At 59.3% G+C, this 24,925-nt stretch overlaps 1 protein-coding gene and 1 long non-coding RNA gene across 2 annotated transcripts; one reads left to right on the top strand and one right to left on the bottom strand.

Annotated features, from left to right (window-relative positions):
- Nucleotides 1–33: 33 nt before the first annotated feature.
- On the bottom strand, nt 34–19,846 carry GRAP (GRB2 related adaptor protein). Its single transcript, XM_004266799.4, has 5 exons — nt 19,624–19,846; nt 13,349–13,446; nt 9,060–9,182; nt 2,954–3,122; nt 34–992 (listed from the first exon to the last, which is right to left on the bottom strand). The coding sequence occupies exons 1-5, from the start codon at nt 19,699–19,701 to the stop codon at nt 807–809; spliced, it is 654 nt and encodes a 217-aa protein (XP_004266847.1). The 5' UTR covers nt 19,702–19,846; the 3' UTR covers nt 34–806.
- LOC117200316 (uncharacterized) lies at nt 12,044–17,429 on the top strand. The gene is made up of 3 exons (XR_004481798.2): nt 12,044–12,168; nt 12,541–12,593; nt 16,588–17,429. It is a non-coding gene; the product is annotated as an uncharacterized LOC117200316 (long non-coding RNA).
- Nucleotides 19,847–24,925: the final 5,079 nt, after the last annotated feature.

Genomic DNA, 24,925 nt, shown 5'->3' with positions numbered 1-24,925 from the left:
CGTTCTGGGTGCCGCTGGTCCTCAGAGCCCAGCTCTGGCCACAACTCCCCACCTGGGCTGTAGTCCCCCACGCTTCCCGAGGCCCCGGTCTGGGTAGAACCTGGGCCTGCACAAGTAAGAGCAGGTGCAGCTATGTCTCCCAGGTGGCCACGTCCAGGGCCGGCCCCTAAGAGCTTGTCCGTCCCGCGGGGCCAGCGGAGGAGCAGCAGCCTCCGTTTCTTTCACCCTTGCCCACCCTCCCTCAGGGCTCTAGCCCCCCCCAAAGTGTCTGTGGTGGGCAGGGGCGTTGGATCCCAGGTGGAGCCCAAAGTCTCCGAGTCTGTCCAGCAAGTCCAGGCACAGGTGTGCGGGGCCCTGGCCGCCTCCCCAGTAGCCGGCCTGTGGGGCTTTTGGATGGATGGGATGGCAGGCCCAGCAGGTGCTCACCCACCCAGCCCGTGGTTCCTTGGCTTGAGCCCCCAGCAGGTGGAACCCAGGAGTCCTCAGCCCTCCCTGGAGGTGGTGCCATTGGTGTTTGGAGTGGGCGGGCCCTGCCGGCCACCCTGTGACATCACACAGCTGATGGCCAATGGGAAGAGGCCGGCGGAGGCCCCGGAGCTCCCCTAGCCCAGGGGCCCTGAATGAGGCCGTCTTTCCGGGGCGCTGGGCCCGTCCCAGTTGACATGAAGCACAGGAGGTCGGCCGGACTGTCAGGAGGCCTATGTTGCAGTCCAAGGCCCTGGGCTGGGGGTGCCCGTGTCCTCTCTCTGGGCCTCAGTGCCCGGTGGATGGCCGGTCCACTGGCTCTGCCCCTGGGCCCACTTGGGTCACAGGTGCACCGGCTGGACATAGCTCCGCGGGAAGAAGCCGATGCGCCCGCAGAGACGGCCTCGCCACCAGCAGGGGTCAAGGCGCTCCAGGACCTCAATGATGTCACCGCGGCGGAAGCTGAGCTGGGAGGGGTCCTGGGCTGAGAAGTCAAACTGGGCCTGGGCAAAGCAGGCCCGGGGCGGCTGCGAGGAGAGGAAGCCGTCAGTGGGGCCCCTCAGGAGCCCCCGCTGGGCTGTCCCCACGGAGGCCCCAAGATAAGCGATTTCCCACAGGTGGAGAGGGGTCTTTCGGGCAGAACTGGGGTCGAACTCAGCTCTGTATCCAGGTCCAGACGATGGCCACCCTGCCCGTGGGCCTCCCGCTGCCCACCCCCTGCATGTCTGCGGCACAGACCCTGTGTCTACGCAGGGCACAGCCAGTGTCCTGGCGGCCCAGTAGGGACCACAGGGCCAGTGGTCAAAGGACCTGAGTCCTGGGCCTCAGCGTGGGACTTTGGTTAGGACCCTGCCCGTCTCGGGGTCTCTCTCCACACTCTGCAGCAGCCGTGATAACTTTTGACCCCAGGCCCTAGAACCACAGGAACAGGCCTTATAAACTATAAAGTGCTGTGTAGCTACGAGCAGTTCACTGCTGTTGCCCGTGGCCAGGCTTCGAGGGCAAGGATGTCACTTTACACTGCTTTCCTCTCTCAGGCCTGGTTCCAGTCCCATCTATGCCCCAAGGTGACCTTGGGTGAGTCCCTGCCCTCTGGGGGCCTTGGTTCCCTGCCCCCCCCTTCAGATGGCAGCTAGACGAGGGCCCCCTGCTGGCATCACCATGAGGATCACAGCCAGTGCCCCGGCCCGGCCTGCCCACCAGGCTCTCTGCCCCAAGCCTGCGGAATCTTATCCGGCACAGGCCATACCGTCACGGACAGGCTAATTAGCGGTTCTCTGCCCAGGAAGGAAGAGGGGGCGTGGGTCCCAGGGGACTGAGCCAGCTCTGGAGTCGCCCTGCAGGGCCGGTGACCCCAGGGCCAGGCCAGAGCAAGGTGGTGGGTGTTAGGGAGCCCTCCGGCGGCCCCCAGCTCCATCCTGGCTCCCTCACACTTGCCAAGGGCAGAGCTGGCCCAGGCAGCGACGGGAGGGGATGGAGGTCTGAGAGGCAGGCCCAGCGGGGACTGGAGCGAAGAGTCCCTGAGACTGAGCTTAGAGCTGGCCCGGCCCCCAGGGGCAGGCCGGGCAGAGCAGGCCGAGTGCGCTGATGGGACGGAGGGTGAGTGGCAGGGGCAGGGGTTCCTCCTGAGACACTGTTTACTCCCCGACATATCAGATCCCAGGGTTCACCCTACCGGACCGAGAGGAAACTGAGGCCCAGGTGAGGGATGAACTGGCCCTAAGGTCACACGTGGCGAGGCGGTGGAGTCTAGGAACAGGCAGGACCGGAGCCGCGACCCGGCAGCCCCTCCCCAGGCCTTGGCCACGGCCGTGCCCACCGTCCTCTGCAGAGTTCGAGTTCACTGGGCTGTCCAGGGTCCCGACCTCCAGCCCCAGGCCTTGCCGACACCCCCTCCCAAGTAAAAGTGCACGTCGGGGCTAGTAAGCCCACTGGCTGGTGTCGTCATCCTAATGAGTGTGAGAGCTGGTCCCTGGGGCCCCTGGACGAAAGAGCTGGCTGGCAAATCGCTGTTATTATGAGGACCGGGGCGGCCGGACGCCGCTCCACCCGGCCAGGACCTTGCCCACGAGCGCTCACACTGCCCCGCGCCCCACAGAGCAGAAGCCAGCAGGACCCCACCCGGCAGGTGGCCTTGGGTAGTCACATCACTCCCTGAACCTCAGTGTCCTACCTGTAGGTGGGGCCAGGAGGCTCCCAGGAGGCTCAGCCGGTGTCAGTACCTTCACTCAGTCAACAGACAACCACTGAGCACCGACTGGGCGCCATGCACCGCTCCTGGCTGAGAGCCAGCAGGCTCAGTTTACCCGGGGAGTTTCCACCTGCCCCTTCCCTGCCTTCCCCGCCTCCCCTTTCCCAGCCCTGCTTGTCTCCCTGCAGTGCCCGGGCGGAATCTTAGAAGCAGGGCTGGACCCACCTCCTGCCACGTGGGAAGGGGGGTCGGGGCCCTGCGGAGAGGCCCCCTCGCCCGCCCGCCGCACTCGCCCACCTTGGCCAGGGGCTCCTCGTCCCGCAGGAAGACCTGCCGCTTCTTGGCGATGGTTCTGGTCCGGTAGAAGGCGACCAGCTCATTCAGAGAGTTGAACTTCTCCTCCCACAGGTAGTACTTCCCCGAGGCCTCACGCAGCACCTTGAAATGCTGCACCTGGTCCCCGTAGCTAGGGGAGAGGACACAGACCACCTCAGAGGGGCCCACGGCGGCTGGGGCCCTCCCCCCGTCCCTGCCCCCCGCCACCAGGCCTTTTTCTCGCCAGGTGAGGCTTGGAGTCAGGAGGAGAGGAGCGGGGGGAGGGGGTCCCAGGCCCCATTGACCGGCTCCGTGAAAGACACGGTGAGTCCCCACCGGGGAGTGGAGTGTGGAGTAAAGGATGTGGGCCTTGGACCAGGCCACTTTCTTGCTATGTGACCTAAAGCAAATCACTTAACTTCTCTGAACCTCGGTTTCCTCATAATACCTCCCTTCTGGGGAAGTGCTCGTGTACTGGCAACATTAAATGGTTCTCTGAGAGAGGTGGTCAGCCAGCATCTCTTCTCTCCAACGTCCCCCAGCCTCAACACTCCTCTCCCTCCCCCACCTCGTCCCCTCCCAGCCCTTACAGTCCCTTGAGGGGTGAGTCCTAAGACCATCCTGCCACCGGTGTGAGAGGAGCTCAGGCCTGTGGGATGCTTCCTGTCCTTCCCTGCCCCACATTCTCTCCCCACCTCAAGAACCTTCTGTGGCTCCCCATTGCCCTCAGGGCAAAATCTTAACACCTCAGTCTCAAGTTCTGGCTCTGATGACACGTCCAGCCTCGTTTCCTTCAAATACTCTCTGATGCCTCCTCTCCCAGCCTTTGCCCAGCCTTGCAACCCACCACCACCAAGTGCCTTCCAGCCCAACAGAGGGGATAGCCTGCGTCTCCCAGACTGGCCAGCAGGGCAGAGGGGCCTGCCTGGAACACGCAGCACGTTCTAGGCCAGGACGGGCTGTGCAGGCTTGGAGCAGCCTGAGTTCCTGCAGGCCCACAGTCCAAGTGTTTCTAGGGCGTGGACAGGAGTATGGTGTCCATCTCCCCAGTTGCCCATCCCTGCCTGTGGCTTACTCCCTCCACCTATCAGCCCTGGGGCTGGTGTGCTGCCTTGTTAAAGGTTAAGATGCAAGATTTAAGATAGAGATTTATTCCAGGTAAATACCTTCTGTTCTGTGTGTGTATCTGGGGTGGGAGGAGGGGGGAATCCTCCCACCCTGCCCAAGTCAAGGATCCAAACCACACAGAACCTCTCTCTCCACTTTCAAGCATGCCTCCAGGCTTGAAAAATACACTATTTCTTCCAAACTTGAATCAAACTCCTACTCATGCTTCAAGGCCCGCATAAAATGGCCCAACCTCTGCAAGCTGCCTCAGGTGCCCTCAGTCAGAGTCCGGGGACTCCTTGGGTTCCTAGGCCCCTTGTACAGCCTGCCTGTAACCCGCTGCTCACAGACACCCAGAGGCAGGGAGGCAGGAGGCGGCCCAGCTCTAGCCCAGTCTGGAGAGGCTGGGCTCAGGGGCGAAGCAGCATGGCCCGAGGGGTCAGTGTCCACTCTCAGGGCAGCAAGCTCTCTGCACAGAACTGAGGCCAGAGAAGGCCTGAGACTCTGTGACCAGACACAGCCATCTCCCCCAGCCTGAGACAAAGCCGCTCATGTGCCGTAAGCAAGCATCGTTCCCAGATGGCTAAGCCGCCACTCTGTCGGCTGTGGGATGCGCGTGTCCATGTCCCGGGATGGGAGGAGGATGGCCAGGCAGGCAGGTGCCTCCCGCCCCATCTGGCCTGCTGCAGCCTCGGCCCTGGGGGCCGCCCCCGAGCCTGGGACTCCCTAGTGCCCTGTTCCGGCGGGCTCAGTGTTCTTCCGGTCCCTGGACCGTATTCTGGGAGGCAGAAGGCCCTGACTCCGTGCCGGCCCCGAGAAGGAGCCCGGGGTGCGGGCGGCCCCCATCCTCTGGGTAAGAGGCGGACGAGAGTGTGGGAGGTTTGAAAAGATCTCAGCCCCAAATGAGCACAACCCTGAACACTTTGGTGTTTGAAGTTTATCTTCAAAAGCTTATCTTACCCAGAGGGTCACCCAGAACGGAGCATTTCCTGATCACACCCAGGTCAGGGGGTGAGACCTGGGAAGGGGGCAAGGGACCCAGGAGTTCTAGAACCTTGCAACCTGACAATCGGCAGATTCTCAAACCTGGGATGCTCTTGTGGTCCAGCCCCCCAGCCTGTGCGTGGCTCGTGGTGGGAGAGTGGGGCCCAGCTGAGCTGCCGCATCTGTGAGTGGGTGTGGCCGTCCTGCTGCGCCAGCCCCTGGCCTGACCAGTGACCCGCCTCCATGTGACAGGCCCGAGGACCCAGCACTTGGGCAGTCTCTCCCTCTCCCAGCTAGCCTGTCTCCCGCCTCCCCAGGCCCGAGTCTGAGTCCAGATGGCCCCTGAGCAAGGAGGATGGCCCTGCGGGGTAAGCCCTCCTGAGCTGGAGGGAAGGGCAGACCCGGGTCACGGGGTGGTGGGCTGGCCCGGGCGTGGCCAGAAGAGGGGGCACCTGGAGCTGGTGCACCACAGTGGGCAGAGCCTGGGGTGTGTGCATGTGTCTCTCCCTGCTCTGTGGGAGGGACCGGACGTGTACATCCCTGTCTGAGCCGCCACGGGTGTGTTTGTCTCTATGTGTGACCCCCATGCCCACCTACCCAGGGGGCTGAGGGCTGGGCCTGGCCCCTGGGCTGTCGGAAGACCCCAAGGATGAACTCAGGCCTGATGCTAGCAGCCACCGGTCCTGCCCAGCAGGTTCTTCCGGCTTGGTGGCGGCAGCAGCAGAGGTGAGAGTGGCAGCGGCAGCCCAGGGAGGATAAACAAGGCTGGGGTTAGGTCAGGAGCCCCAGCACCACACCCCCACCCCCAATCAGGGCCTGTGGATCCCCGGGGTGGAGGCCAGGGTGCTAACTGCCCGCTAGGTGATCTCCGTTAGGCGTGGCCCTTCTCTAGACTCAGTTTTCCCATCTGTGAAGAGGGAGGGGGTGGATTCCCTCTCCAGCAGCCAACGTGAGAGAATCAAACTGACCTTGGGACTGCCGGTGGAGACAGACTCCCCCTGGGTCTTTAGGCCTCAGGGAAGAAGAGTGGAACGGTAGACCTGGTCTTTCAGGTCACAGAGGGTCAGTGGGCTCTAGCTCCACTGTTTTCTGGCTGTGTGACCTTGGGCAAGTTACTGCACGTCTCTGAGCTTTTGTTTCCTTACCTGCACACTGGGCTTCCAGGGTCACTTCCTCCCTGTCTTTGAGGGCATAAAATTGTGCCCCCCCATTCTTTCCTGCTTCATTTTCCCAGGAGCCTTTATCATCTTCAAAAATTTTATATATTTTACTAATCATTTAGAAAATTATATATATGTACATATATGCATACATACATACATACATGTATAAAGTCGTCAGTCACCCCAGTGGAACGTGAGTGCCTAAAGGACAGGGAGCTTCGTCCGATTTGCTGGTGGTTGAATCCCCAGCGCCAGGCACAGGGCCTGGCGCACAGGAGGGGCTCAGCGACCAGGGCAGCAGAGCAAACACATCATTGACTCCAGGGCACCCCTGGCCTGAAAAGAAGTAAAACATCTCACTTGGGAGCAAACCATCATTTCTGACACAGAAGCCCACGGCAGCCTGGATCAGAGTGTGGGGCAAAAGTAACACAGCCCAGGCAGTGCGCCCCTGCCCCGGCCCACTGGCCACCAGCTCAGACGTGCTCCCCGAGGTGGAGGGGGCAGCCCCCTGGAAACTCGTAAAGGGCAGCCAGCCGTGGCCACCATCACTCCGTGAGGCAGAACAAGGCCCGTGAACCCCACCTCCGACAGCTTTATGAGACTCGGCGTGAGCGTGCAGGAGACGCCACGCCTACGCGGTCAGAGTCCCCAGGAGCGCAGCCAGCGAGGGCGGAAATGCTCTCACACACGGATCTGCGTGACCGTCACCCAGAAGGGTGGCCATCGGGTCACTGGTCTTCATGATGTCCAGGGCTACTATCTCCACGTTGCAGATGAGGACGTTACAGCTGACGGGGACGGGATCTGCTGAGGTTACGCAGCAGGTCCAGGGCAAGGCCAGGGCGAGAAACGGGCTCCCCGCCCCCATGTGGCCACTGGCCCTTTGCTAAGAGCCCGGGACCCTGGGGCGTGGGCCAGGAGGCGCGGTGTGGCCCTGGGAGGGTCAACATGATGATGATTACATAGCTGGCATTTGGGGAGGACTCACCGTGTGCCGGCGTCACACTAAGCACCTTACATAGATGTTCATTTTACAGACGAGGAAACAGGCTGGGGTACCTTGCCCAGGGTTATACAGAAGTACCAGAGCTGAGATTCTTGCTCAGAAGCCCCCCTCCTAGCTGCCCTGAGTCTGTTTCCTGCTCTGATCCCTGCCCAGTGGCCCTCCAAGGGCCCTGAAAGGCCCCCCCGTAAGAGACGATGGACCAGAGTCGGGGCGGGACCCGGTCCTGGCCCCGGGGGACGAAACCGAGGCTGGAGGGCGCCACCTGGTGGTCCTGTGAGCACACCACAGCCCTGGGGCCCAAGGTTCCGGTTCTGAGCTGGGGGAGGGGCTTGGCCAGGATGCCTGGGGTGTGGCGGGGAGGGGGCCTGTGCTGGGATTTCTCAGAGGGACACTCCCACACCCCTTCCCAAGGTAGCATTGGTGCTGGCTCCGCAGAACTGCCTGTCTCCCCTCCTGGTCAGACAAATGCCTTGCTGTCCAAGCCCACCTCTCTCTGCCCCACCTCTGGGTCTTTGCACATGCTGTTCCCTGGGCCTGGCATCCCCTCTCCCCTCTTTGTGCACCAAACTCCTACTCGTGCTTCGGGGCCCAGCTCAGATGTCACCTCCTCCACCCTGTGGAGTGTCTGCTGCCACTGAACTTCCCTCAGTCGGGCGTCATGGAGACCCCGGGCCCCCGCTCCCTCGGGGACTCCTCCCCTGTCCTGCACACACACACCCCCAAAGTTTGAGCCATCTGGGCTGACCCTCTGCAGGGCCCTGTTGCCTTGGGGTTTCCCATCGGGACCTGTCAGGCCCATCTCTCTGGCTGTGACCCCCCGTTGCTGGCTCTGCCCCACTCACCCCAGGCGCATTCCCACCCCAGGGTCTTTGCAATTTCTGTTCCCTCTGCCTGGAAGCCTCTCCTTCCGGATCCTCACTCCTGGGCCCCAGGCGGCCTCCACCGCCAGGTTCAGATCCCTGCCCACTGGCTCCTGCTATATTCATTTGTCTCCTTTTTTCATGTGTTCAGTCTGCCTCCCCCACTAAGACATAAACCCCAAAGGGCAGCAACTTTGTTTTTTTTCACTGTCATTTCCCAAGTCCCTAGAACAGCCTGGCACGTGGCATGTAGCTCAGTGACAATTCCTTGAATTGCTGCACCTAGATCCTACTGTTCCAGGCGCTGGGAGTAGGAAGGACAGAGACCAGCTGGGGCCCTGACCCCTTTACCCCCGACCCTGGTTCCTGCCCCTTCCTTCCAGCCTGGATTCCTCCACTGCCCGATTGTGACCTTTGGGATTGGGTCCTGAGCTGCCCAGAGGCTGCCACCCTGCTTCCGTGCCAGCCACTACTCTAATGGTTCTAAATGACTCATATAGTTTTTGCAATAACCCATTTTACATGTGAGGAAACAGGCACAGAGAAGTTAAGGGACTTGCCCAAAGTCACACAGTCAGGAAATGGCAGAGCCAGAATCTGAACCCCAGCAGCCTGGCCCCAGGGTCCATCCTGTCCACTATGTAGCACACAGGGGAACCCTGTCTGGAGCACATCCTGGACACCTGCCCCGGGTGCCCTGCTGCTCTCCCACCCCCAGCCCCACCACATCAATCTCCCCTGGTGACTTGCTGCTGTAGAACAATGGCCGAGCCTTCAGCCCGGCGCTCGAGGCCTCACAGCCAGCCCAAGCCGCGTGGAGCCCTCCTGCTCCGGGCCACACCCTGGGGTCTGCATCATCCCCGACCCCCAGAGGGTCGCCTGCTTCCAGGCATTTGTCGTTCCCTCCACACCCTGCAGGCCTGTCCCTGGCCACCCTCCTCCACACACCCTGGGTCAGAACTCACTTCACAGAGACAGAGAACTCCCCTGGGGAGCTCTCACTCTCCCGGATCAGGAAGGCTCCCGGGTGGTTCCGCTTCATCAGAATTTCTTCTGCCAGCTGCCGGGAAATCCTGCCCGAGTACCACCTGCAGAGAGGGGGCAGGTGAGGGGGGGGGAGGCCAGGTTACCCTGCCCCTATGCCAGCCACCCAACACTGCCAGGTCCTCACAGCAGTCCCGAGACACAGGAAATACAACGGCACCCACTTTACCCAGGGAGGCCAAGGTCATGCGCTGTGAAAGGCAGGAGTTGGGCCCAGTCCCAGCATTCTGGCTCCTGAGCCCAAGCATTTCCCACCACACCAGGCAAACACACACCTCGGTGAACCCCAACCCAGCCAACCCCAGCTGGGCTTTTCCATTTCAGATTCTTAAAAGTAAAAAAATATTTTAAAAGATGACCCCCCCCCAAAAAAAAAACATAGCAGCTTTGATCTGGTGAGGAAGGGTCTCTCCCTGTACCCGTTTCACAGATGCACAGCCTGAGGCCACCTGGACTTTTTCTCACAGGTTCAAGTCCCTTTTCTTTCTGACCAAACAGAACTGGGTATACAGAAGGTGCCTTGTAAATGCCGAGGGTCTGGCAGGGCCTGGGGGTGAGAGGCCGGGATCCAGCTTCTCTTCCAGCCCTGCCCACTGTGCTCTTTGGGGCTCGCCCACCCTCGGAGGGTCCAGGTGGTCTCTGGCTGGCTTCTTGGCCCCCGGATTTGAGCCCAGTCCCTTAGTGGGGGAACCGAGGCCCAGAGCAGGTGGACTTTCCCGGTGGGACCTTGGTGCCCCGAGGGCCACCGGAGCCTCCCTTCCCTGTACAATTTCCCTTCCCGCCTTCAACCGAGCTTCCTGAGTCTGAGCGTGGCCCTGGGCGGATGTGAGGCAGAACTTTTCCTGTTGTATCAGGATGTTGACAGCGAGCCCTCCAGGCCCAGCACAGAGGCTCAGGTGCACACAGACCGGGTCCTGCCGGGAACCCCACCCGCCAGCCACGTGTGAGCCCTTGCAGTTCCTCCGAGGGCTTCTTACTAACGTGATTGGCCTGTGTGCGGGGCAGGTTGGGCCCCCGGATGTTCTCAGGTGATGACAGGGGGGCAGGAGGACAAACACGCAGCTCGGGTGCCGGCTCCCTGGTTCTGGCCACAGGGAGAGCCCGTTGCCCGGGGCCGCCAGTAGTGGCAGTGCCACCGGCTCCCTCTCTGCCCGCTTTCCAGTCCGAAATAAAGTCCTGGTCTTTACATGGTGTCTCGGAGCCCCCCACCCAGAAGTGAGGTTCTAGCCCATCGCTGGCCCCCAAAATGGGGGGGACCCTGGGCCCATCTCTGGGCGGGTGGAGGGGAGGCAGTGGAGGTGGGGGCCGAAGGCGGGGCTCCAGGGAACCTCCAAGAGCTCGGCCTGGGTCTCTGGAGTCTGGGAGTCCCGGATGAGGCCTCCAAGCCGGAGGCTGAGCTCATGGGGCCCCGGAAGGGCGTTCCTCCGGGGAGCCCCCAGCAGGCCCCAGGTGCAGGGCTGCCACAGGAGCAGGGGTCCAACAGGGCCCTGCGTGGGAGTTTCCAAAGAACCCACAGAACTCCACAGGAGGCATCAGCGTGTGGGCGGCTGTCACCCTCAAAGGATTTTGCAACCGCAGCCTCGAGGAGGCCCGCCCTGCCCCGACCAGGTCCTCGGTGGCCCGGGGACAGGGTGCCGGAAAAGCAGCACTCCCGACGCCCCAGAGCACAGCTGGCTCCGCGCGTGGACACCTCGCTTGGTCCCCACTTTAATGATGTGGAAATTGAGGCCCAGGGAAGGGCAGGGATCCCCAAAAGTTGCTCCGCAATTCTCTGGCCTCTGACTCTCCCCCAGCCCACCCCCTCCCCCAGCTGCTCTTACAGTTCCCCCATCCCCTCCCAGTGAGCACAGCCGGGGCCCACAGCACTGGCGGCAGATCTCACTCTGCCTCTTGCCAGCTGTGTGACCCCGGACAAGCCACTCAACCTCTCTGTGCCGCCACCTCCTTGCCCACTAGACCTTGACGAGAGCACCCAGCTCGCAGGGCCCTTGGGAGGAGGAGGGCGCTGCCGCCTGCAGGTGTTCACCGCTGCTGCTGTGAACTCCTCCCACGTGTCACCCATTAGCCTGTCTGCGGCCCTCCCAGCAAACTTCTACTCTACTTTCCAGGCCCAGCAGACCACGCCCTCCTCCAGGAAGCCGTCCTCCAGGAAGCCGGCCTCCAGGAAGCCATCCTCCCGGAAGCCCTCCTCAACGCCCACCGGCCACGCGGCTGCGTCAGGTGCCTCGGTGACCCCTGCCCGTGAGGCTCACGGCCCCCCTCCGTGGGCTCCCTGGGCAGGCGGAGGTGATGGTGGAGCTCAGGGAAGGAGAGGCCTGGTGTAGACACAAGGCCCCCTGGGACCCCTGCCCTGCCCCCGCCCCACACCCTGGAGCCCAACGGGCTGAGTCAGGCACAGAGCTGGACTTTCCCCACTGCTATTTCGGGGCCAGGGCAGGGGCTGAGGTTAGCCAAGGATGCTAACCAAGGGAAGACCCTTCCTCACCAGATCAAATCTGGGCACGGCCTCAGGCAGGTGAGCATGCGGCCTGACCCCCATCCCCACTCTGTCCCAGACTCACGTGGCCAGAGCCAGCCCCAGGGAGCCCCGGGCCATCGGACACTGGAACCCTCCGTGGCCCCCAGCTGCCCTGGTGGAGGCTTGCCTGAACCACCAGCGTTGCCCCGACAGGCGTAGCCCCAAAATCTATCAGCTTTTCTTTCCTCCTGAGCAAACAGAAGCCTCTGCTTAGGCTTCTCAGCGGCCTCCTACCTCCCAGCCTCCTGGCCTTCACCGGGTCACAGCCTCCACCTGGAGGCTCCCGCTCCCCCCGTGTCCTCCGCTGGCCTGGCCCTGGCCGGGTTCTCGCTGTCTCTCTCCCTCTATGACAGAAAGTCTTTAAGGCTGGAGGGCAGGCCCCTGCCCAAGGTCACACAGCCCAGAGGGACCCTGCGGGCCTGGAGCCCAGGCAGGGGACCTGGGTGGGTCGGGCCCTTGCCCAACACAGGAAGTCCGAGGTGGTGGCAGCTTTGGAAATAACTCGAAGACAGGTAAAGAGGAAATGACCTCCAGGCCCCATCCTGGCCCTGCACCTCCCTCCCGTCCACCCCACAGCCACACACGGGCCCTGACCTGCCTTCACCTTTGCAGGAGTTCTACTCCCCACCCGGCTCAAATGCCTCCATGGCTCCCACCACCCTCCGCCGGGCGTTTGAGGCCCTCCTGCTGGTCCCACTGCCAGGGGTTCTCGTTGTTCCCGCTCCCAGGAATGCCCTTCTCTTTTCCTCATTAGCTAACTCCTACACACATGCTTCAAAACCTCACTTGTTGCCACCTCTTCTGAGAAGCCCTCCCTGGTTAATTATCTCGATGCTGACCGCCTTCCCTTGTCATAGTTTCTTTATGTCCTGTCTCTCCCACAGGACACAACTGCTCTGACCCCAGCATCTCATCACGTGTCCCCAGCATCGCCCAGGTGAGTCCCCTCGGGCAGTGGCCGGTGTTGGGCGAATGACCGAGCGAGCGACTGTGACTTGGGGCTACTTCAACCACCACTGTGAATATCCATTTGGTTTCTCCCAGATTCTTGGCCACTTAGGCCTGTTCTGGGGCTGAGAACAGGGCTTTCAGCACTGGAAGCCTGAAGGGGGCTTCCCTGGGACAGCTGGTCCCAAGCCCAAGGATACCTGGGCTCCTCGTGACTCCCTCTCCGCCGTGTCCCAGACTCTGCTCAGCCCATGTCGGCTCCCCTGCCCACAGGTCTGCCTCCTTCCTGCCCCTCCACAGCCCCTCACTCCCCACCCCGGCACAGGGCTGAGTCGGCCTCTTAGAGGAGCCTTGGCCCTCCTTGTGTTGCAGGTAGGGAAACTGAGGAACAGAGAGAGCAGGGGTCTGCCTGAGGCCACACAGCAGCCAGGGGCCCCGCTGGCTGAGCACCCAGCGCCCTGTCCTATCCAGGGCCCCTACCGGGATGCACTCCGGTATCCCAGGTCCTAGTGTCGTGGCCTGGGCTGGCCCCGACTGCCACCACTTGGGACAAGTCCTAACATCTCTGTCCTCCACCTCTGCTTGGGGAAGAGACGGGGGTCCCCAGACAGATGGCGGGAGGCCGGGCTGCAGACTTGCAGGCAGCTCAGCTCAGCCTGGGCCAGGCTGGGTGTGGACGTTTGGCTTCAGGGCCGGGGGTGAGGGGGTCCCTGCGGACATACGGGGGTGGGACCTGCCACTCACGGGTGGGGCTTGACGTGGATGTAGTTCTTGGGGACGAACCCCTCTGCACCCCGGAGCTCGGCCTTGTACCAGTTCTGGTCGTCTTCCATGTTCAAAATCTGCGGGCGGGAGAGACACGGTCACCTGGTCACCTGTGAGGGACAGCTGTCCCCTGCTGAAGGCCCACACCAGCCCTGGGGCCCAGTTCCCGGAGGAGAGCGAGGTCGCAGGGTGACTCCACGGTCCGGGGGTCACAGAGGAGAATTTGGTCGGTGGCTTGAGCTTACGGGGGGAGCTGGAGCGCGACTCTCAGGTCGTGCCACCCAGACCCCCGGGGTGCTGGGGGACAGATCCGGGGCCCCTCAGTCCCTGAGCTGTGGCCCTGAGCATGGGGGCCCACAGCAGTTGATACGAGGCACAGAGCCGGGGGTCGGGGGTAGGTCTGCGGAGGCCCCGCCGAGCGGTGGTCACGGGGGTCACTTGCATCTACAAGCTTCACGTCTGAGCTCAGGGCTGATGGTCAGACGGGGGCTTCAGACACCGGGGAGCGAACGATAGGCCTCTGCGCTGCGGCGGGGCCGAGGCCTGGACACCCCCTCGCCTCGCAGGTGGGCCAAGGGGAACCGAAACCTGAGCGGGTGGGGGGGCCGCTACGGGCGGGCGAGTGGGACGCTTGGGCTCCCTCCCCACTCCCTGGGCAGGCTCGCCATGTGTCACCCCTTCTCACACCAGCCCCCGAGGCCGCCTTCACCAAAGGCTACTTCACAGAGGAGGACACAGGCCCAGACGGGAGGGGAGCAGGGCCACACGGCAGGGGTCTTAGGACCGGGTCCCCCCACCCCGGTCTTCACCCTGGGCCTCCTCCCACATTGTCTCTGGACCCCAACCCGCGGGTCATCTCTCCCCTAAGTCCCAGAACAGGTCCCCACGTCAGGTCAACCCCAGTGGGGATATTGGTTGAGACAAAAAATCAGACGCAGATCCGCAGCCCAAGCAGGGAGCACCGTGGGAGCAAAGGCTGGGACAGCAACTCAGGTGGTTTGGTTTTACCAAGAGGAGCTGAGATTTGCCCCCTGGGCCCAGGCCTGGCCCCTCCCTGTCTGTCTGCCAGGTCCCTTGAGCCCCTCCTTCCTGCCCCCCCCCCCCCCCCCCCCGCAGTCTGGGCCAGACCCGCGTCCCCAGGGAAAGCCGGAAGCAGGTGGCTGACTCAGGATAACTTTTGCTGAAAACTAAACAAAACAAAAAACTCCCCCAACTTATGAGAAAATTAGGGCCTGCGGGTCACAGACTCAGTGAAGATTCTTGGGGGCCTTGGGCTCTAGACCACTCTGCCTGCCGCTGACTCTCTCCACAGCCCTGGCATCAGTTTCCACATCTGTAAAATGGGCACATCTACGGCCTACATGGCACATGGCAGTGTTTTGTGACCTGCAGAATCCTGTGTGGACATGTGGATGTGACGTATCTAATCTATCCCAGTTTTGTTTTGGTTTTGTTTTCCTGTCACCTCCACTCCAGGGAAAGACCCAGAAATGTTCTGATTGGTTGTATTAGCTGAATTCTTGTTGTTGACATTGTTCAAAGCCCCCAGACCCTCTGAGACATGGGAATTCCCGACCTTCCCTGGTGAAGCTCACACCTCGGCCTGCCCCTGCTTTGCCCCTGCAGTGCCCTTCTCCAGGGCGCTGTCTTGTGCCACCGTCCCCTGGCCAGTGCGGCCACGGAGCACCTCCTGCGTGCCAGGCGCTGTGCCCAGCCCAGTGATATAGCAGGAAGCAGGAGGTCACATTTTAGTGGGCAGAGGCAGACAAGAAACAGGAAGGACACAAGTAAACAAGGTAATTTAATGTTCTGCTCTGTGGTCTGAAAATATACGTCAGGATGACATAGAAGGAAGATGCCTGGTTGGGGGCAGGGGGATAGTCAACAGGGGACAGGTGGGGGTGGGCAAGAAAGGCCTCTCTGAGGAGGTGGCACATGAGCTGAGGCCCAAATTACAGGAAGGAATGAGACATGAGAAGATGTGGGAAACCGTGTCCAAGGCAGGGGGAACAGCCGGTGCCAAGGCCCTAAGGTGGGAGCAAGCTCTGTCCTGGAACAGAAAGGAGGCCCCTGTGTCTGCGGGTGGGGGGGCAGTGCTGTGAGTTGAATGGGGAGGGTGAGAGCTTGAAGGTCTTGTGCTCCGGGACTGGGGGGACAAGGGGTCTGTGAAGAGCAGGCCCAGGTGAGCGGTGAACGGGGCCTGGACTGGGGCTGCTGAGACGTGGTCAGATCCGGGGTAGGTTTTGGCAGAGTGGCTGACAGGCGAGATACACAAGACAGAGAGGAAGCAGCTGAGACAACCCCAGGCTCTGGGCCTGAGCGCGGGCAGGCGGTCGTGACCGTCAGCTGCTGTGCAACAGGTGCGAGAGGAGGTGGGGAAGCTCAGGGTGGCTGGGTCGGGCCTGAGGTGCACCGGCCACCACCGGGGAAATGCCAAGAGGCCGTGGGCTCCCCGAGTCTGGGTCCTGGGGGCCAGGCTGTGCGTGAAGAGGTGGAGGTGAAGCCACCACCCACATCTCTCCTCCAGTGGGGAGCAGTGGGGTCCTGTGCACCCAGAAACGCCTGCCTGTCGGCGAGGGGGGCTTTGTTCCAGGGAAGTGACATTTGGGGCCCCTTGTCCAGAGTGGGTCCACGTGCCACCGGGCTTTCGTCTAAGAGCAGAGCTCAGACTGGAAGAGTAGCATCGTTGCCGGCTCCCAGAGGCTGGGATCTACGTGTCCGCCGGTCACTGCTGGGCTGGGACAGGCCTGGCCCACAGACAGCGCGCAGGAAACATGCTCACGAAGGGACAGGTCGTGGAGCTGAGCCACCAGCCCCACCCGCTGTCCCCGGCCCGGGGGAGGGCGAGGGGACACAGGGTGACATCGCAGCCACGTTTTTATGGTTACAGAAATGAGACCCTGGACTAGCGTGGGATGGGTGAGGCACTTTGGGTACAAACTTTAAGAGAGCTCCAAAACTGTCAGGAATCAAGATAAAGAATATTTTAAAGGAATATGTTAAAAAACCAATATTTCTGAATATGGTCGTTAGTTAATAACAATGTATCCATATTGCTCCGTTCATGCAGCAAGGCACCAGGTTAATAATATAAAATGTTACCAAGGGTGTGCGAGTGAGTGTGTGTGGGCGGTGGGAAGGGGCGGCAGGGTGTCAGATTGGAATTCCTCTGTACCATCTTCTCGACTTTTCTGTACATTTCAAACTGTTTTAAAAAGAGTCTATTTAGGGGCTTCCCTGGTGGCACAGTGGTTAAGAATACACCTACCAATGCAGGGGACACGGGTTCGAGCCCTGGTCCGGGAAGATCCCACATGCCGCGGAGCAACTAAGCCCGTGCGCCACAACTACCGAGCCTGCGCTGTAGAGCCCGCGAGCCACAGCTACTGAGCCCACGTGCCACAACTACTGAAGCCCGCGCATCTACAGCCCGTCCTCCGCAACAAGAGAAGCCACCGCAATGAGAAGCCCGTGCACTGCGATGAAGAGTAGCCCCCGCTCGCCGCAACTAGAGAAAGCCTGCGTGCAGCAACGAAGACCCAACGGAACCAAAAATTAATTAATTAATTTTTTAAAATAGTCTATTTAAAATTTAGTGCAAAAAACTCCATGAAACTCTTAAATCAGGGACTTCCCGCGGGGTCCAGTGGTTAGGACTCCAAGCTTCCACTGCAGAGGGCATGGGTTCAATACCTGGCTGGGGAACTGAGATCCTGCATACCGTGCAGCATGGCCAAACATTTTTAATATTTTTTTAAATTAAAAGAAAAATCTTAAATCAAGACACGCTTTGACCCAGCACCTGTGCAGCTGTGAGAGGAAGGACCCTAACTCCACGTCTGGCCCTGGAAGGATCACTTGCTCATCTCTGTCCTGTGAGGAGAGGCAGACGTGTGAACAAGGAAGCGTGATCTGCTCACAGCACGCCTCCCAGGAGTGACCACCAGCTCCTCAAGACATTCTTTCTGGTGTTTTTTTCTAGGCACAAAGCCAACGCATGAATGTCAGTTTCCCATCCCTAAAACTAACATCTATCGATTGTTATTGATTATCTCTGTGCGTGTTCCTTTGCATTCTGCTTTTTTGCCGCTTAACGTTGCTTCACGAGCCTTTTTACGTCGTTAAACGCCCCCCTCCCCAAAGAGCATTCTTAGAGGGTGTGTGATATTTTGTGCCACCCCTGGGCAGGTAGCTAGGGGGAGTCCACACTGCAAACTCACCCACGCCCCACAGCCCCACCTGCTGCATTCTCTCCATCCACTCTCCTCCCCCAGCTCTTTGCATGGCTGGGTCCTGCTCATCCTTCCGCTCTCAGCTCAGGTGTCATCTCTTTTGGGAGACTGCCCTGACCACCACCCCCGCTCCCGCCGTCTAAAGCTGTCCCTCTGCCCCTCCCTCCCACCCACCCTCTCCATTCCATCTCCCCAGGTGATTTCTTCCACCCAGTTGTCACCTCCTGACAGCACGCACCCTCTGGAAGGTCCGCTCCGGGAGGGCAGGGACTGGGCTTCGTCCACTGCTGTGTCCTCAGCACTTAGGACAATGCCTGATGTTGAGCAGGTGCTCGAGGGCTTGACGAGGGTTTGTTGAATGAAGGAAGGAAAAAGCAGCCCCTCTGGTGGCCTGTCATTCCTTGAAAGTCCCCTCCTGGGTCTCCACGGACACTAGGAGCAGATCCCATTGGGGTCTTAGCCAGGGTCTCGGCTAACATCTCCTTCCTTCCTTCCTTCATTCCTTCGACACCCCCGTGTCTTGCTGAGGGCCTGCCCTGTGCCAGGCACTGTTGTATGTCCCTGCCCTCAGGAGCCTCGGTTAGAAGCAAACACAGCAGGAGTCAGCCAATGCTCTATCAAAGCTCAGTGGGAAACGTGGCCCATCTTGGGTGGGCAGGGGTGAGCACAGGCATCGAGGAGGGAAGCGGGGGTGTCACTGTCTTTACAACACTTGCCTTGGGGGACCCCACGGATCTGCTCCCCCCACCCTGGTTCATCCCTCTGAACCTCAGGTAGAACCCACCGGTCATCCCATTCCAAGCTCCCCACTGTTCCACGGCCTCTCAAGCCCCAAGTCTGGAACTAGAGACTCCAAACGCTCTCGGATCGGCAAACGGGGCCTCTGAAACAGACCTGGATCTCAAGAGTCTCGTGCCCTAGCCGGTGGTGCCGGTGTCAAGCCTGCCCCATCCCCAGCTGGCCACACGTCCCCGGGTCCCCCCACCAGCCACTCAGGGGGGCCCAGGGCTGGCATCCCAGCACAGAGAAAGGGGGACATCCTCAAAAAGATGCGGTTCTTCTAGGAACCGCCCACCTCCTGACCTAGCCCAGCTGTTCAGTGTCACGGGGTTCCGATGCAGGTTCCAGAGTCAAAGGACGGGGGTTCACCTCTGACCCCACACCAGGCAAGCTGTGGCGCCGGCCTGTGCCTCATTCAATCACCTGTGCAGTGGGGCCTCAGCAGCTTAGATGCGCACCGCTGAGCTCGGGCCCGGGGCTCTGTCCCTTCCTGGGCCCCGGCTCAGACTGGAAGCCTCACGCCCACCGTGCTGGTGCAGAGACCGAGGCCCAGGGCAGGGCAGGGGCTTCCTGAGCGTGACTTGGTGGCAGCTCCAGCGCCCGACCTGTGGCACGGCCCCTCCCAAATCAGGGCCCTGAGCTCTGCTTCCAGATGCAGACTTGAAAGCAGGGACATTTCCTGAGAGACAGAGCCCGGGAGCCCATCTGCCTGGGTCGCCCTGGAAGACGTGTGTTCCTCCAGAGGCCACACAAGGGACCCGAGCGGTGTTGAGGCTTATCTTCCCCTTTCTCATCTGCAGGGAAGCTCGTCTGGACCCCTAATCATAGTTGTTTTAGCCCCGATAGGTTAGTGTGTGTACTTCATAACCAAGACCCTCTCTCTGTCCCTCTGCATCCGTCTCTGCCTCTTCCTCTCTCTCTCTGTCCCCAGCTGTCTTTTCAAATTCTTTCCTGGGAAACAATGTTGACTCAACCCCTGCCAGGCTCTAGGCTGATGTCTCCTTGAACCCTCACAACGGCCCCCAAAGGAGGGATCACTAACTATCTCCCCGTTTCTCAGATGGGGAAACTGAGGCTCAGAGGGTGGAGGTGGATTGTCCGGAGTCACAGACTTGATAACTGGAGAAGCTGGGCCCGTCTTCCTCCAGAGACTGGACTCTGTTTGGGGGGCTGTCCGGGCCCTGGTTTTAAGCACCCCCCCATCCCATGCGAGGCCAGCTGAGCCGGCTCTGGCCACCCTACCTTGAGTGTGTCCCCCTTGTTGAAGGCCAGCTCATCGCTCTCTGTGGCCTGGAAGCTGTACAGAGCCACGGACTCCATGCCGCCGTCCCCGAGCCCCGGCAGCCGGGCTCTGAGCAGGGCCAGTAGCTTCCTGCTTCCTCTGCAGTCGAGGACCGTCTTCCTTTGTTTTGAGAGCGTGTTTGTGCTTTTGAAGCTGAGACCGAGACTTCCCCTGACAGGAGAAACAGGAAGCAGAGATGTCCCGGAACAGGGCGTGTGAGCCGCAGGCCCACCTCAGACCCCAGGGAGTCCCCGGGCAGCCCTGGGAGTGGGTCCTCCTCCTGCACCCACATTACAGATGATAAAAACTGAGGACCCTGAGCAGAAACGCTGCAAAGCCATCCCCAGCTCAGACACTGTGTCTTGCGGTCCCAGCCACGCCCCCTCATTTGCCGATGTCCCCTCCACCATTTCTAAGCTCTGATGCCTCCTGTGACTTCCCACTGCCTGCTGCATCGACCCCACGCTCCTTGCCTGACAACCAGGGCCCTTCCAAGCCGCTACCCCCACCCCCAGTTCTCCAGACTCATCCTTTGTTACTCCCCTACTGTCTGAACAAACACGGGCTCCAGCCACGGCCGAGGGACACCCCACATGTCCATTTCGTCCTCCAGCCTTTCCACATGCGTGGCCCTCTGCCTGGTGCTCTCTTCCCCTTTCACTTCCCAGGAGACTCCTATTCATCCATCAAAGCCCAGTTCAGAAGATGCCTCTTCTGATTTAAACACCGGGCACCTTCAGCGGGATGGCAATCCTAAGGTCAACAAGGACTGAAAATAATCTTGACCTTTGCTAAGGTTTGCTATGGGCAGTGGAATCAGTGTGGCAATTCTGGGACAGGTGTGTGAGTATCGTGGGAAACACCATAAACGACTAAATACAGCAAAGCTGTTTGGAACCAGGGTTCTCTCCAGGGAAGGAGGGAGACCTGTACCTGGAAGAGGAAGGCGAGGAAGAGCCCTGTGTTGTTGGACGGGAATTGGATGAATCAGCGTGAAGTCAGACTGGGTTTTTTCTGTAAAAAAAAAGAGTTTTTCTTCTTCATTTATATCAATAGGGTTACGTCATGCTTTCAGATTTTAGTCAATGGATTATGCTCTATTACTATTATTATTTAATCTTGATGCTTACATTGTCCCAGATTTGGCCAGTTGGACCCCCCTTCGAGATGTCCCCTTGTCCTTTTGACACATCCCCACCATTCTCTGAGCTCTTCCCATCTCTCTGACGGTAGGTTCATGCTCTTCCAGGACTTCTGCCCCAGCGCTGGAACCAGGCATCTCTGAGGGGTGGAAGATGGTATTTTTAGTGGAGGACAGTGTTTAGAACCCAGGATTCAGCTGGTGTTGGGTGTGCTCATCAGTACGGAGGTGTCACTGTTTCCAGGCCCTCTCCGCAGACAGAGGCAGGAAAAAAATAAATTAAATAAAATTTTTTATATATATATATATATATATGTACATATTCATTATATATATATACACAAATTCATTTTATATATATATCACAAATTCATTATATATATATATACACCCAAATTTATTATATATATACACACAAGTTCATTATATATGTATAAACTCATTATATATATATGTGTTTGTATTTTTAGAAATATATTTCCTGTATACTCGGCCATAAACAGGAACGAAATTGGGTCATTTGTAGAGACATGGACGGACCTAGAGACTGTCATACAGAGTGAAGTCAGTCAGAAAGAGGAAAACAAATATCATATATTAACGCATATATGTGGAATCTGAAAAAGTTGGTACAGATGATCTTATCTACAAAGCAGAAATAGAGACACAGACGTAGAGAACAAACGTATGGATACCAAGGGGGAAAGGGGTGGGTGTGATGAACTGGGAGTTGGGATGGATGTATATATACTATTGATGTTATGTATAAAATAGATAACTCATGAGAACCTACTGTATAGCACAGGAAACTCTACTCAATGCTCTAAATGAGAAGGAAATCCAAAAAAGAGGGGATATATGTATACATATAGCTGACTCACTTTGCTGTACAGTAGAAAGTAACACAATATTGTAAAGCAACTATACTCCAATTAAAAAATAATACTAATAAATATATCTCCTATCTCCTAGCGGACAGAGTGAGTCCATATTTCTGTGTCTATCTCTATGTGTATCTATATAGCTATGGATAATAGTAGATTAGATCAGTAGATTAAAAACCATGAACTCCATCAGATATGAATTGGTGAGTGCAGGTGAGGGGTATGTGGATGTCATGCCGTTCTCACAGCTTTGCTTAGGGTTTGAAAGTTTTCCATGTACAAAGTTGGTAAGATAGATGTGACCCTACAGAGATCTCAAAATTAAAGGTTTAGTTCAAACAAACAAAAAGAAAGTTGAGGGAAAATAAGAGGAAGACTGCAGAAGCCGTCACCTTCCTGGAGCCCCCCGAAAGGCCGGGGGCGGGGGCGGTAGCAGCCCAGGCTCAGCCCAGGGCCCGTCCTCGCCTCTCCCCCAGCACCCCCTGCTCCGTCAGCCCAGACCCCAGGACGACAGGATGTTAGCAGGTGCTTCTTTCCGGCTCCGTTTCAGCTGAGGTTTCAAAGCCTCAGAACGGTGCAGTGAGAGTGGGGGGGATCCACCCCGCCCCAAATCTGAGGTGCCTGGAGGCAAGAGCGGGGAGGGCTCCCCTTCTGAAGCTGAGTGTGTGTCCTCTGGGGCCTGAGGGCCTGGGGACTGGCTTATTTTCTGTTTTCCAAAGTACTTATTCTGTGCCGAGTCAGGTACAAGAAGGTGAGTAGGTCTCCCTAGGTCTCCGGCTAGTAGGCGGCAGCGCCGGAAGCCCCGTGCAACGAGGCCCAGAGCCGCCGCAGGGCGTCAGGAGAGCCGCGGGGCCAGGGCCAGGGTGGGCAGGAAGCAGCACATCTTGCTAGGAGGGCACGTGCGCCCAACCCCCAACACCACCCAGGACCCCGCAAGTGGGGCTTGACTGGGAGGACCCCTGGTGGGTTTGGCACCCCGACTGAGGGTGGATGCTGGGGCCTAGAATGAGGGGGAGTGGGCAGAGCTGGCAGGGCATCGAGCCCCATCACGGGCTGCAGCTGGCTCTCCATGGGAGGCCCGTCAAAAGCCGCCCCCAGGAGGAGAAGTCATTGTCAGCCACTGGCCATGCCAGGCCATGGTGGAACACATAAGCCTATCTCAGTCCTTAGGCCCAAAGGCCTGCAGGGCCAGCCCCCTGGGCCTGCGAGCGTTCCCGCAGATGACAAAGGCGCTTCGCAGACACGATTACACTGAGGATCTCGAGATGGGGAGGTGGGCCCGGGATACCCAGGTGGGCCCGAAATGTGATCTCCAGTGTCCCGTGAGAGGCAGGCAGAAGCAGCAGGTTCTGTGGCAGCAGGTTCCGTGGCCGAAGCAGGATGCCCGGCTGCTGGCTGGGAGACGCCCGACGGGCCGAGGGCTGCGAGGATTGCAGCTCAGGAGGCTGAAAAGGCAGGGAAGGGTCTCTGCCCGGGGGGCTCCAGGAGGAGCCAGCCCTGCACACGGCTTCTCCTGGGCCCAGGGGTGCGGGGCCGGGCTTCTGGCCTCCAGAAACGTGGAGAATGATCTCATGTTGGGAAGCCACTGAAGCTCGTGGTGACCCGTCACAGCAGCCGCAGCAAACACTCCCCCCTCCTTCGCGCTGGTCCCGGGTGAGTCAGAAATGGAAGCCTGAGACCAGGCCATGAGCACAGAGAGCAGGAATTGACCGCCCCCTCCCATCGCAGGCCCAGAGCTGGGGGGGCGGCTCGGGGGACCGCGGTGCAGTGAAGTTGGGGCTCAGTAGTTATGAGACTGGACCAGACCCTTGGATGCTCTAGGGAGGCTCGGTGGGAGCTTTTGTTATCAGACACTGACTGAAACACCCGAGGCACCTCCCTGGGCTCCATCCTGTTGGGGGGAGGGGTGGCTACCAGGAGAACGGAGAGAAAACCCGTTCACTGGAGAACTGCTGCTAAGCCTTTTCCCGCACCCAGCTCCAGCTTGGACTTGTGCGCGCACCCGTGCCAGGACCTCTGCCTGCAGAGACCAACGCTGACAGCACAAGCTCCAGAGGTCCACCAACTTGCTCCCCATGAAACTGGTGAAAAGTAGGAAAACAACGAAAAACATATTCAAAGTTTCTGGAAATGGCCCACAGGGTAAACAGAAATGAAGAAACATCTGTTCAAGAACAGGTAACGAAAATTTGATAAGAAAGGTGAGAGTCTGTGATATTTGAACCAAAACCACTGCCTCCCTTCAGTCTCCTCTCAGCTCTGTGAGCTAACTCTCCGCTCCAGACTGTCCTGCCCAGAACTTAGAGCTCTTCCCCTCAGACCCAGAACTCAGGGCCCCTCCCCAGACCTAGAACACAGGGTCCCTCCCCCAGACCCACAACACAGGGCCCCTCCCCCAGACCCACAACAAAGGGCCCCTCCCCCAGACCCAGAACACAGGGCCCCTCCCCCCAGACCCAGAACACAGGGCCCCTCCCCCAGCTCCCAGTAGGCCTTTCTTCCTGGAAGGAGCAGGGTGTCAGCTTTTCTAAAGCTACTCTTGGCCGAGGCTAAGACTGGGTGGGGGGGCAGGTGCCCCTCTCGTGGAACAGGGCTCCACCCTGAGTGCAGTGCGCTGGGCCTCCTGGCACCCTGACCACCCTGGTGGTCCCTCATGGCTCCTCGGGCTGCTGCCCCCCCCTCCCCTCTGACCTCAGGTCCTGAAGCAGGGGTGTTACTCAGAGAGCAGCCTGCCATTGTGCCCTGGGTTCTGCCTGGGGATAGAAACCGGCCATAAAATGGATAGCTCCTACTCTCTTCCTGAAGGGACTGACCTCATTTGCAACAGAGAGCGAAGAAATTCAAGCCTAAAGATCTCTCAAGGACAGTGTCGGTTCTGCGGGAGGTAACGCATGGAGGGGAAGAGTCAAGGCACAGGTGAGACTGTAGGCAGGCTAGTTTTCAGGAGGCAATTGCGGAATGATCCCAGTAGCAGGAGCCTGTCTGGAGTCAGAACAAATAATGGATCATCCACTATTCCTTCAAAAAAGCCAGAATTTGACGGGGTTCGTTGGTAGAGCGATTTATGACCCAGGGTGTTTGAAAGTTGCTAAGAGGATAGATCTTAAAAGTCTTCATCACAAGAATAAAAAAAAAAAGAAGTTTTTTAATTAAAGAGAGAACCCTCTTGTCAGCCCAGCAGCTCAGCCTGGCTAAACCAGAAATTCTCTGTTATCCAGTGGTCAGACCACACTTTCC

This window comes from Orcinus orca, chromosome 19, assembly GCF_937001465.1.
Source record: "Orcinus orca chromosome 19, mOrcOrc1.1, whole genome shotgun sequence".
NCBI classification, from domain to species: Eukaryota; Metazoa; Chordata; class Mammalia; order Artiodactyla; family Delphinidae; genus Orcinus; species Orcinus orca.
The sequence above is the reverse complement of the archived record's forward strand: the minus strand, read 5'-3'. Positions and strand labels throughout refer to the sequence as shown.

Excerpts from the sequence above, each read along its gene's own strand:
- GRAP (XM_004266799.4), bottom strand. The coding sequence starts at position 19,701 with ATGGAGTCCGTGGCTCTGTACAGCTTCCAGGCCACAGAGAGCGATGAG. Across the intron at positions 9,183-13,348 it reads ATCCACGTCAAGCCCCACCC|GTGGTACTCGGGCAGGATTT; the intron begins GTGAGTGGCAGG and ends CCCTCTCTGCAG. Across the intron at positions 993-2,953 it reads ACGAGGAGCCCCTGGCCAAG|CCGCCCCGGGCCTGCTTTGC; the intron begins GTGGGCGAGTGC and ends CTCTCCTCGCAG.